Consider the following 13310-nt stretch of genomic DNA (forward strand, 5'->3'; position numbering starts at 1 on the left):
GTTAAATATGTCGCACCAAGATTATCACACCAGAGGACAAGAGGAGAAGCGGGAAGAATAACAAGTTCACGAAGTAAGGATTGGAGCCAAAGTAATTTTGAAATAGCACATGCTATGCTTTGGTATTCAGACTCCATGTTGGACTGAGAAACGGTAGCTTGCTTTTTGGAAGACCATGAGATCAAATTGGGGCCTAGGTAGATACAAAAACCACCATGAGATCTTTTGTCATTCAGGCTTCCTGCCCAATCAACATCTGAGAATGCATGAAGGCAAAGAGAGGTAAGAGGAGCAACGACCAAACAAATCCCATAATGAATAGTGTGTTTCAAATATCTGAGTATGCACTTGATTGCACTCCAATGCTCAGTAGTGGGAGCATGCATGTACTGACATACCTTGTTGACAAAAAAGGCTATGTCAGGATGGGCTATGGTTAAGTACTGCAAAGCACCAGCGACACTCCTATATAAGGAAGGATTAGCTGGAAGAACATCTCCACTGTGCTGTTGAAGTTTACAAGTGGATGCCATGGGATTTCCATAAGGTCTTGCACCATCCATTTGAGCTTTCTAAAGAAGATTCACTATGTATTGTTTTTGAGACAAAATAGTGTTATTGGAGTTGCAAACCACTTCAAAACCAAGAAAAAAAAAATGTAAAGAACCCAAGTCCTTAACAGTAAAGGAGGTGGTCGTGTTAGCAATAAGATTTGATACAACAATGGAGTGTGAACTAGTGATAATGATATCATAGACATAGATGAGTATAAACATAACACATGTAGGAGGTTTAAATATAAATAAAAAAGTATCTACTATAGATGCCCTAAATCCAAGATTCCTCTCTGTTTATTCTTTTATCAAAACAAGATTCCCTTTCGAACCTCCTCATTAGCCTGAAGCACCTACAACCCAAATCTCCTTGATCCTAACACCTCTGAATCAATTAGACCATATAATTGAAACCTAGACACACCTAAAACGTATACCCATAAATTTTCATGATTTTGGCCCTCCAAAATCAATCAGATGCTTCCATAAGATCCTAGACACCTAAAAGCCATACCCACAAAAATTCAGCCCAAAATATCTTTGTTTGCCCCCATTACACTAAGATTTCATTTGGAAGCTTCACATTGACTAAATTAGCTCCTTTCTAAATCTGCTCGTTCTCAACATAATTGGGCCAGTATGACCCTAACAATCAACCCATAATGTTCAAAAACACCACCCTGCCAAATTTCAACAAAAAATTTCATCATTTCCCCCTCCATCACACCAAGATTTTGTTTTAAAGTTAATAAATTAATTGAATCACTACTCCTCTAGATCTGCCTAATCCAAGCCTATTTAGGCTAATCTGACCCCACTAATCGATTCAAAATGCCTAAAAACCCCACCCTATAAAATTTTAGTCAAAAATACCCTTGTTTTCCATTCATATAGAAAGATTCCATTTTAGCCAATCTTATTGACTTGTATACGCAAAACCACTTTATATACTAAAATCCATCTCCACCCTTCATTTTTCTAACTCAAAATACCCACTACTAGATTAGAATTTTGTTTTGGCCTCCTTAAACCCTAATTAACTAAAATACCCCCCAAGCTTACCAAAATTACCAAAATACCTAAAATAAATAAGTAAATACCATAATTAATTACAATATTTTATTAATGATATTTTTGTCATTAATTCTGGTATTTATTTAATTATTTAATTATTTAATTTGTTTAATTAATAAATAGTACTTATGAAAATACTATTAATTAATTAACGGTATTTTGATATACTTAATTAGTAATTCATTAACTAACAATAGTTTTTAATAATTATGGTATTTATTTAATTATTTAATAATATTATATGTATTTTTTGTAACAATAATATTTATTAATTATGGTATTTAATTAAATAAGTATCGTAATTAATTAATAAATACCGTGAAATAATGTATTGCTAATATTGTTAATTAATTAAATAAATTTAATAATTAAAAAATTCACTATGAAAGAGGGAGAAAGGAGTGATAAAGTGGTGTCATGAGGGAACAAGAAAGGCTAAATTGAAGAGTGTTTGAGAGTTCTCGGTTGGAATAAGGCAGTTATATATAGAAAACTTTCTATTAAACAACAAAATTTTCTATTGAGATTCTAAAATTATTATTAATAAATATCAAATTTCTGAAAGTTACTTTCTAGAATTATTAATTGATATAAGTGAAATAATGTTTTTATTATTAGTACATTAATAATTGCAATTATTATTCTATTTTTTAATATCTATTAAAAACGTTTTTTGAAAGTTGTTACCTATTTTTGTTATTTGAAACCTTCAATACCTCTAAATATTTAAAAATTTTTAAGTTATATATTTCTTATTTAATCTTTTATATTTTTTTTAAATAATATTTAAAATAGGATTTATTTATCATTTTTTAATATGTAAAATATTTACAACTAGTTATTTACAATATTATTTATCTAAATACCACTATTTAGTTATTTCAATATTACTTATTTATTGAATTCTATAATCCATAAAATTATAAGTTATACTATTATTACATAACTTTGTTATTAATTTTGTAAGATATAAATTTATTATTAATTCAACTACCATGAAATCTATTATAACGATTTTCTACTTTTAATAAAATTTATGTTTATTGCATTATTTTGTTATTTTAACTATTTAAAATTTAGTTATTTAAAATGTCATTATTTAGTTCTTTAGTTATTTTAACTATGCAAAATTTAGTTATTTTAACTACTTAAAATTTAGTTATTTAAATTTTTTTACATAATTTCGTTATTTAAAAAATTTCATAATTTAAATTTTACTTATCTCAAAAGTTATTACATATATTAAATATTTTGATATGTACTATGTTTAATATTCTGTTATTTATAATATTTAGTTATTGAAAATTTTAAATAATATTTTTTTTTAATTTTAAATATCTATAGTTTTAATAATATTTAAATTGAATAATTTGTAAAATTTTAATTTTTATTGTTACTACAGAATTTTGTTATGAATTTCATAAAAGTATAAAATTATTAATAATATGAATATTATTAAGTCTATGATATTTTTTGCGTTTTTAATAAACATAATTTTATTATAATATTTAAATAATTCTTAAAGTTTTAATTCATACTTTCTTTTCATAGATATACTAGTTAATTGTCATAAAATTATATTTTCAAAACAAATAACTAAAATTAATAAAAATATGAAAATTTAGCGCTGGCAACTACTAAAAATTATGAAATTACTAAAAAAATAATAATTCATAAATTAAAAATTAAAATACATTTGAATTCTATTTAAAAATAAGTAATATTAATAGGATAATTAAAATTAATAATAAAAATTAAAAATATTAAAAGTAATAAAATGAGCCACTTGCCTTCCACTTAAAATGTTATAAAAAATATTTAAAATAATAAAACTAATAATGGTCTAATTATAAATGTCATAAGACTCGCTCCTACTTAGGGATGCTCATTTGTAGAACTAAGCCCAAACCTGGCTAGACCCACAAGTTTTCAGGCTCAAGCTGCTATTTTGTTTTGAGCTTGATCTAACTCAAATCTGTACCAAGTGCACACATAACGTGGATAGTAAGACTATAGATGGATGAAATTTTGATTAGATCCAATTGCATCCACATCCACATTCGATTGCAAAATCTCTAGATCCGCATCTGCATCTAATTATTATGTCGGATTTGGATTGGATTCAAATTTAATCCACAACCATTTTATTGTGTATAAAATGACCAAAAATTTTAAAAAGATAAAAAATCTAATTATTCTTAAAGTATATATGTATAACAATTGTATATGAATATAAAATATTAAATTTATCAACATAAACTTTATATAATTATACATAGTATTTATATGTATACATAATTATACTATATATATACATAAAATAATAAATTTTTATTATTTTTGTTAAAATTATTAATATAATTAACCCAAATTACTAAATTATCTTTGTAACAAATTACTAAAATAACAATGAATCATTTTAAACAAAATTGCATTCCTTTCTTATAATAGTTATCAATTTTTATTGTTCTATTTCTCTTGACAAATCCTGTGCATAATATATGTCTTTGCTATTCTCTTATATAAAGCAAAATAGTGTATGGAGAGGGCCCCTCTTTTAGTGTACGGAATACGGGAATAGCATGTAGAGGGTCGTTAAAAATATTGAATTGGACCGATTAAGTCGTACAAGTGTCAATTAACCAAATTAACGGTCAAACCTGTAGCAGATCTGCTTGTTTCTCTTCCGAGTTCGTCCATCTGACACACTCCCACCCAATTTCGGAAAAAGCAAAATATGCCCACAAATATTTGGTGTTTGATTTGAAAATATGACTGCCCAGTGCCCACAAATAGATTGGACGACATTTTCTATGTCTTGAATTTTAAATCAAAAAGAAAAATGATGGCAGGTTTACAGGCAACTACGTCCATTGGAGACAGATTATGCTTTGGAAATTTGCTTTTCCTGTTTGCTGTCACGATAATGCTTTCCTCACCAATAACGAAGCCTTCCAAAATTTCCCATTAGATTTCAACACTTCATTTTTGTTCCTGCATAAATAAGCCTGAGTCAGTTTTAGTGAATAAAAAAATTGTGTTGTTCATGATAATCAAAAAAAAAAAAAAAAAAAAGAGAGAAGAAGGGTAGGAGATTACTGAATAGGATACGACTACAAAATGCCCTTCTCAAAATTCTTGGTTGAATCTCCTACGTTCTTTAAAGAGACCAATATTCAAGATCACAAGGTCCGAATGATGTGTGACTCGGCTTACACCTGTCCAAGCCTCCAAGGTAGATTAAGGAAGAGAAGAAATTGTTAAATTTGTCAAAGGTAGTAATAGAAGTTGTGCTTATAAGGGATAGAGTGAACTAAAAAAACCTTTATCTGCTTTTCTTTCTGCAGATTTTTCATCAACATGAAATGAACGATACGTTGGGCATCCAAACCAAAACAGAGATGGACATAAATGAAAGACAATTGAACAGACCTCGGAATAGTATGAGTTGATGGCGGCTATGCAAGCTGCTGAAGATGTAGTCACCACCAGAGCATCTGAAAACAGAATCACCTTCACATGAGCAAGTTCTTAAGATGAAAAACAGAGGAGTCTTATATGTAATGTGTGAAGATACAAGTTGAGCTAATCTTAAACTACTAAAAATAAAACAAACACAGCCAAAGGGTTTTCCACTTGCAAAAAGAATAAAAATAGATCTGTCATTGTCCTTGTTCTCCATTTTCTTTCGATTAGGAAGAAGGGACTACAATGGTGTCACAAACAATTCTGACTATTTTCAAAACTGCAGTCCAAATATGGAGCAGGACACAACATTGAACAACCATAACTTGGGGAATACTCTCAATTTGTAGTCCACCGACTACAAAAAGCAGCATCGATGGCAGTAATTTTCTCTAGTCCATTTGCAGTAATTAGTCTTGATTTTCAATTCAACCAATTAGAAAAAGAAAAACACCAGAAACGCATATAATGCCCACTGCTAGAAGGCCAACACGCAGTAAGCCTTACATAACAGTAGGCTCAGCAACTCAATATGTACAATCAAAGAAATATGCCTAAAACAAGATATCCAAAATCATAGCACAATGTGAGAATTCCTAAAATGAGTTTATGAATCAGGTTTAAAATTATTTGGGTCCAAATAGTGAACTACAACAATTGGAGCTGAAGGAGAAATATTTATTCCCCCTCCAATTGGAACTCAACAAGGGGGGATAAACTCTTTGAATGCTCTAAAAATTCTGAACCAAAAAGATAGGCAAGGTCTCTTTGAGGAACGAAGCAAATTGTCTGAAGACAACTGATTATGGTGTTTTTTTGTGTAAGTTCTCTCTTAGGTGGGACTCATCCATTGATGGTCCTGATCTTGTGAAGATCTGCCATTTATTAAGTTTTGAGGATCACAGACTGCAAATAACAATCATGTGTCACTTAACCCAAGCCAATCCCATAGTCCACTATTTGTTTATAAGCTATCACCAACATCTTGCAAGTAAATGATAAATTACATACCTCAGACCATGCTTTTCAGTACTTGGAGGAAGCAACAATCTAATTACCCAACTCAGATTTGGCAAGTTTGGGTCCATGAGTCAAAATCTTCTTTTCATCTCTATCCAATCCTTCGTGTGCAATAGTCCTCTAAATGTGGGGTTTTCCATTCTTATTATACACCAGTAATCAATGAGATCATGTCCAACCTTCGATTGAAATCTATGCTGAACCATTATTATCTTCATTCTTCCATGGTCTTTTCTTGCATCTGTGGTGAAAGAAAAGAAAGAAAAAAAAAATGGCAAAGCTTAATAAGCACCTCTACAAGAAATACCAAATATAAAAATTTGTTTTCTTCTAGCCGTTATAAATGCACTGTATACCACGAAAGTGGAACATTGCATCATCTCAATGAGATCTAGCATCTGCAACAAGTCAGATGGTGTTCTATATATAATCTTTTTGAAGTGGTCCGAAGGCTAATTGGTTGCAAGGAATTTTCTATCAGTACATGTAATAAAAAAGATGGTGAAAGAGGCCAAGTGTAAGTGCGTAAATGTCACAGGTAAATTTGGCTAAATTATGAGTATTCAAACACATGGTATTCTATTTTTTTTTTTTTTTTTTGAAAAATAATATCCAAGAAGTGAATACTCTTCACTCTCAAAAAAAGACTATTTTCCTCATACATGTGTTTATCTTTTTTCACAAAAAAAGTGCTAATTTTAAACACATAATTACCAATAGAGAATATCCACTCAAAACTAACTTTCAACACACCACTATCTATAAAAAAGAAGTATACACTACAAAGAATGTAAGGCTCACATTGAAGGTCAATCTCTGGTAATAATAGATGAATGGTGTAAGAAGGATTTGGAAGGAATAAAAGAAAAATGTTTTTATATAGTTTTTCAAATAAAAAATAGCCCAGAGAAGTTTGTGTATGGATGACTTTGCCAAATAATTTTAGTGAAAGGAAATTACTAATGAAGTAATTAACTTTTAGTTCTGTTTAAAGTTGAGCTTTACACTTTAGTTCTGTGTACTTCTGGTAAAATTCAGATGAACTGAACATTTTAGCTGTTCAGCAGGCTATGGAACCAATAGTAATGTTCCATGCCAATGATAAAATACATGAGACCCACATTGAGAGATCGAACGGTTATGGGTCTCATGTATTTTATCACTGGTGTGAAACATTATTATTGATTCCACAGCCTTCTGAACAGTTAAAAGCGTTCAACTAATCTTATCTCTAAGATCATAGATTATTGACTCAAAAGTCACATTTATAGGTGTTTACGAACCCTAGAAATCTAGGTCAATTGCCACAAGTATGACAAAAATTATTTGAATGGGGATGAAATTAATTGGACCTGGATCAAATAATTCAAGAACATGTTTTTTATTTCAGTTTTGAAAACAGAAGACACATAAACAACCAAGAACATGTTTCTTGTATTTTAGTTCTAAGAAACAATCTGTTTTCAAATGAAATGGTTTTAATTTTTTTTTTTTTTTTTGGAACTGCAACAAGAAATTAAAAACAATTCACTGTATACAACACCCCCTTAGTAGTTTGACATTTTGGTAACTTTTAGTCGTTGTTTATAAATAATATAATGTATGAAGTTCTGGTGATTTTCCTTAACTAAAAAAAAAAAAAAAACTAGGGAAGAGAGATAACTTGTTAAATGTTTAGAATAATTGAAATTCAGTATTTGGTTATTATATATAATTCCTTTTCTTTTTGAAATGTTTGAGAAAACCTATGATGCCAAAAAGTGTACATGATACCGCAAAGAGCTTTGGTCAATCAAAATCCACCCATGTACTTTCATAAATACCACCTGATTTGTTAATACGTTTATGAGAAATCTATTTGTTGACTTTGACTGGAAAATAAAGGAAAGGGAATTCCATGAGGTAAAATGCCTTTACCTTTAGTCATAATTGATGCTGCTTTGCTGCTGAATCTGTCATTGGATTCTTCTTCCATTGATTTCAATGTGGGGGATGTGGCATATATTCTTCCAGTCCTCTCCTACTTCCTTTCTGCCACGTTCTTCCAGTAGAGGGCATTTATAGATATACAATTTTTGTAGCGAGGAGAGATGCTGCAACTCGTCAGGTATAGAATCAATGTACTCGCAACGAATGATAGACAACTCTTCGAGTGTGTGAAACTTCCCAAAAACATTGTGAAGTGACTTGATAGGTGAGAACCGTATTGTTAAATTATCGATCTTATTATCTGATGGTAATGACCTTAAAAATGCTTCTGCATTCCCAATTAAGTCCAAACGGTGAAGGTGTTGTAGAAGTCCAGATGAGGATGGTGTCCAAGTCAACTGAGGACAATCTCTTATATGCAGTGCTGCTTTTTTATAGAAAATGAGAGGGGGCAGCACTTTTAACTTAGGGCAATCAGAAAGATTCAAATCACAAAGATGTTGCATGAAAGTAATGGAATTCGTTTCTCTACCATCAAATTCTCCCATACCAAGATCCCAATCTTCCAAATTTTTCATTCCACCGATTTGAAGGCTGCCTAAATTTGGGAATGCTTTCTTAGCCCCATCACCGGTTTGAGCAACATCAGCCCAATCGACTCCGAAAAACATATGGATGTCCATGTGTTTTATTTTATCCATACCACCTATCCATAGACGTCTAAGAAATGGTAGATTTCCCAGAGAAGGGGGCAACTTGCACAAATTTTTACATGCATATAAGCGCAGAAACCGGAGATTAGGCAACCCATCATCTCTCACCATCCAACTTGCTAACTTGTTCCCCATGTAACCATATATTGTCAACTCCTTCAAGTTTTTGTGTGGTTGGAGACCCTCAAGTACGCTTTCCATCTTCCTCTCTTTCAAGTTGTCATCTTCATCATCATGGCCATCAAAGCGTAATACCAGGTTGCTCATGTTTTCTCTGTTCTTTAAGTCTGCAACATTAGCCTCATTTTCACTTTTTACTCTTCCCAATCCACTTATTTCTAGTTCCCCTTGAAGGAACTTGAGGTCATTTAGTTCCTTAATTGTACATCCCCCTCCACCCCCACCTATAATGAATTTAGATAATGTGCACAGGGAACTTAATCTACCAATGCTTCTTGGTAAGTAGTGCAAATTTTTAGTACCCTTAATTTCAAGGTGTCTCATTTTAGTCAATTTTCCAATTCCTTTGGGAATTTTGCAAAGCTTTGAACAATTATTAAGCTCCAAAATCTGCAAATTATGTAGATTACTCAATGTTTCAGGCAAATCTTTCAGTTCGGTATCTGATAAATTAAGGTATCTTAGATGTATCAACATCTCTATCTTGCTTGGTAATTCCTGAAGACAAGTGCCTCCCAGAGCTAATGCCCTTAGACATGTTAATTTATCGATTAAACCGGAGAATCCACATACTTTTTGAGGGAGTTGTAGAGTTCTTAGCTTCATTGCCTTGTAAATGGACAAGGGGATGGTCTTCTCCTTCAGATCATTACCATCATCATCATCATTTCCTATATAAGTTATGTGGCGGGCATCTTTGTACCTCGGCTCTTGCGTGATGTTGTTGCCAATGTCTAATACATAGCATTCCCTTTCCGTGAGAAGTTGAGCAAAATCGTGTACCAAATCATGCATCTTGCACCAATATGTCTTTTCACGAACTGTATGAAATTCTTGGAAAAATGATCGCACAGACAAAATATCAAAGTAATCTTCACCTCTCCTTTCCAATGTTCTTTGTGATGAACTGTATTCAAGAAAACCTTGTGCCATCCATAACTTGATCAACTGATCCTTACCAATCTGGTAATCTTTGGGAAATATGGCACAATATGCAAAACATTGTTTTAACTGCGAGGGCAAATCATAATAGCTCAACAAAAGAGCTGGCAAAACATCTTGCCTAATTTTATCTAATTCCCATATGCTGCTTGACAACACATCTTGCCAATCTTGTTTTGTTGGTTTCTTGAAGCGCAAAAGCCCTCCAATGGACTTCACTGAGAGAGGCAAGCCTTTACATTTCTGTGCAATTTCCATGCCAATGCCTTTCAACATTTCACACTCTTCTTTTGTTTTTCCCACTAATGCTATACTACTTATCAATGACCAACAGTCTTGGTCAGACAATACCTCCAAATTATGGAGGTAAGTTGTGCCTAACATCTCTGCAACTTTTGTCTTGCGTGTTGTGACTAGAATCCTACTACCCTGTATACCACGGTTGAGGGAAAGCTTTAAGGGTTCCCAATCGAACTCATCCTCGGTCCACATGTCATCTAGAACAAGTAGGTAGAACCTATTTTCAAGGGAATTGCTCAACAGATTATGTAATGCTTCCCATGAAATATCATTATCAATTTGAATCTCCTTGTCAATGGCTTTAACAATCTCCTTGGCAATCCTTACTTTATCAAAAGGCTCAGACACACATACCCAAATTTTATTCTTGAAATGGGCAGTAGTTATCCTCTCATCGTTGAAAACTAGCTGGGCAAGAGTTGTCTTGCCTAAGCCTCCCATACCAACTATGGAGATGATGGGGACTGAGAAGCTCCTTTCCTCCCGACTACCCTTGCCCTCACTCAACAATTTGCTCACTATTAGTTCTTTCTCTGAATCCCGACCTATTGTGCTGGATATGTCAATCAAAGAACTGGTTTGTCTAGTTTCTGGTCTACTGATCGCTTCCTCCCTTGTGTTGTTGTGGATTTTGAACCCAAATCTATCTTTTTCATTTAAAATCTCATCTACCCTTGTGTTTACATCCTTTATTCTATGGCCAAAGTTATGCCGGAGACATGCTTGTTTGAAACACAAACAATGAGAGTACAAGCTTATGGTTGAACGTACCTTTCTCACCACGCTCATGGAAGCATTATCATCTCCTTGTGCTTCTGATTTCGAAACCTCCGTGCTCCATTCGTCCACCAAATCGTCAATGTCGTAAGCTACATCTTTGAGACGTCGTAGCCAAGCTTTCACTGGCTCTTCTTTTAATTGCCTCTCCTCTGCATCCTTAAGCACCGCCTTAATTATCTCAAGTGCATTGAAGAGTTTTCCAGCCTCTTCTTTAACTCCAACAATCAGCTCTACTTCTTGTTGGATAAACTGGGTTAGTTTCTCTGAGATAAGGGATGCAATCGCTTCAGCCATATCGATCAAATTGGAGGGATGAACGGAAAAAACAAAATGCCAGACGAATTGTTGGGTATTGTTTGAGTGTAAGATGCTTTTATAACGAAGGGTCACAAGAAAACAGATGGGTGTTGTTTCTTGTTTGTGCTAAAGACAAAATGCACCTACCATGTATTCACCTACCATGAAAACTACCAGTTCATAAAAATTAGAAAAAAACTTTTATTTTTTTGTTTTTTAACCTGAAATGACGCTGGAGAATGGAAGGTTAATTTTGATCATTGAAACCAGCAAAACCACTACATAAAACCCATGAGCTTAAAACCAGCTCCTGTTATGATTCAGCCATTCAACAGTCCTGTCCATTATTAGTACTACAATGTTGACCGAACTAATCTCATCAAGAGGAGAGAATGCTGAAAACTCGAATGACACCACCCTTTGGTTTTTTTTGCCATTGCTTCTGCCTTCTGCCAAAGGGACAATAAATTAAGGACATTTTTATCTACCATTTTATTTTTGGATTATAATATAATTTTTTTTTTTATAAATAAATATGAGAATGCCGCAATTGGTTTTGTGCAAAGACCCTGATTTCACTTTTTCAAGTTTTCATTGTGTCATGCATATTGATGTTCCTATATATTATCCCCAGAATTCATTTCATTTTGTCGTTTCTTTTCGATATATCTGCTCGCATGTGATGCCATGTGATTAATATAATATTTCCAATTTTCAAATCATTCATTTTGTGGTTCCACACTGCTAAAAGAAAATCCCGTGACTGAAAACTGTTGAGGCTGCTCTAGAATCTCTTTGTTAATGAATGGTGGGAACACATCGAGTATTTTCATCAGAGACAATGTACAGGTAGAGGTATTGAAATTTTGGATCTCTTTAGTTTTATTTTAAAAATTTAAAGAACACTAGAGGGCAAAATTGATATTGGTGTCAATTGTCAAAAAAAAAAAAAAAAACTTGAGAGCATTTGAAGAGATTTTTCGAACAATAGGCTAAGTTTTAGTCCATTTGCTAAAACATAGAGATAATTTAAATATTTACCATTTTCTATAAAAATGGGGTTTGATGAATTTAATGAGTTTTGTTTTGTAAAATAATATGGTTGCGCATCAAAATTCCATTTCTTTGATTCATTGGATTCAGAAGTTGAGAAGAAATATGATCAGCTAAGTTTTTCGTTCCAAGGAAAAAAAATATTGGATTCATATTTTAGGGAGACAGATTATTGGTGTTTTTATGCCCATAGCTCCGAGGATCTAGAGTGGTGGCCTTCGCAATAAAGTTCATTATTTGTTGGGAAATTCTCCATTCTCCATTCCTACTAACACATATTTTAAAAGGAATTGCATACAATAAGCAAAAAAATGGATTGGTGGAAAGGCACATTAAATAAAAATCTTGATGACTGAGTTGTACTGGTTGATAAGGTCTCCTGTTGGTTGTAAGGAAGACTTGGGATAGAATCTTGATGGGCTGCCGATTAGCCCAATTGTACTGGTTGATATGTCGATCGGCTGCAGCTGCCAATTGGCCCAACTGCCAGATTAGCCTATCAAAAGGAAAGAAACAAATGCCCACTTGCTTCCAATTATTATCAGCTGGGGACCTGCATAAATGCTAGCCTATCAAAAGGAAATAAACAAGTACCAACTTCCTTCCAATTATTACTAGGGTGGGCCCTAAGTTGTTACCTGAGAACGGTGGCTAAAGACTGATGAAGAAATCTCTGACCTGGTTTTGCTTGAGAAATGAGAAATCTATGTTTGAATAATAATTCAAACTACGTTAGAAGACAAGGGAAGTTTTGTATATATATATTTTTTCGGATAAACAGGAAAACATGCCATGTGAAGGCGGAGAGAAGCATGGGGGACTATGAAATTTAAAAGAATTGGAGGAGAAGCAAGGAGGACACCAACATTTCCGCCATTAATGGCCACGACGCAGAGCATTTGGAGCATGAAAACCAGTACATCGTCAGGCTTCCCAAAAAAGCAGTTTAGGGTTTTTCGTTATAGTCACTAAAATTAATAACTCTGAATCCCTTCTTGAGCCA

General features: G+C 32.9%; 1 protein-coding gene across 3 annotated transcripts; it reads right to left on the reverse strand.

Moving 5' to 3' along the window:
* Window positions 1-4213: 4213 nt before the first annotated feature.
* Window positions 4214-11437, reverse strand: LOC104611031 (disease resistance protein RGA2-like). 3 transcript variants are annotated; one of them, XM_010277936.2, is made up of 5 exons: window positions 8031-11437; window positions 6105-6354; window positions 5061-5125; window positions 4728-4846; window positions 4214-4622 (listed from the first exon to the last, which is right to left on the reverse strand). In XM_010277936.2, exon 1 carries the CDS (start codon window positions 11249-11251, stop codon window positions 8069-8071), a length of 3183 nt encoding a protein of 1060 aa, XP_010276238.2. In that variant the 5' UTR covers window positions 11252-11437; the 3' UTR covers window positions 4214-4622; window positions 4728-4846; window positions 5061-5125; window positions 6105-6354; window positions 8031-8068. The 3 variants fall into 3 exon arrangements, with proteins under 3 accessions (XP_010276238.2, XP_010276240.2, XP_010276239.2); XM_010277938.2 differs by having other exon boundaries at window positions 4214-4636; XM_010277937.2 differs by having other exon boundaries at window positions 4728-4856.
* Window positions 11438-13310: the final 1873 nt, after the last annotated feature.

The sequence above is a fragment of the Nelumbo nucifera genome, chromosome 4 (genome assembly GCF_055504915.1).
Source record: "Nelumbo nucifera cultivar China Antique chromosome 4, China Antique-T2T, whole genome shotgun sequence".
Classification (NCBI taxonomy): Eukaryota; Viridiplantae; Streptophyta; class Magnoliopsida; order Proteales; family Nelumbonaceae; genus Nelumbo; species Nelumbo nucifera.

Excerpts from the sequence above, each read along its gene's own strand:
- LOC104611031 (XM_010277936.2), bottom strand. The coding sequence starts at position 11,251 with ATGGCTGAAGCGATTGCATCCCTTATCTCAGAGAAACTAACCCAGTTT.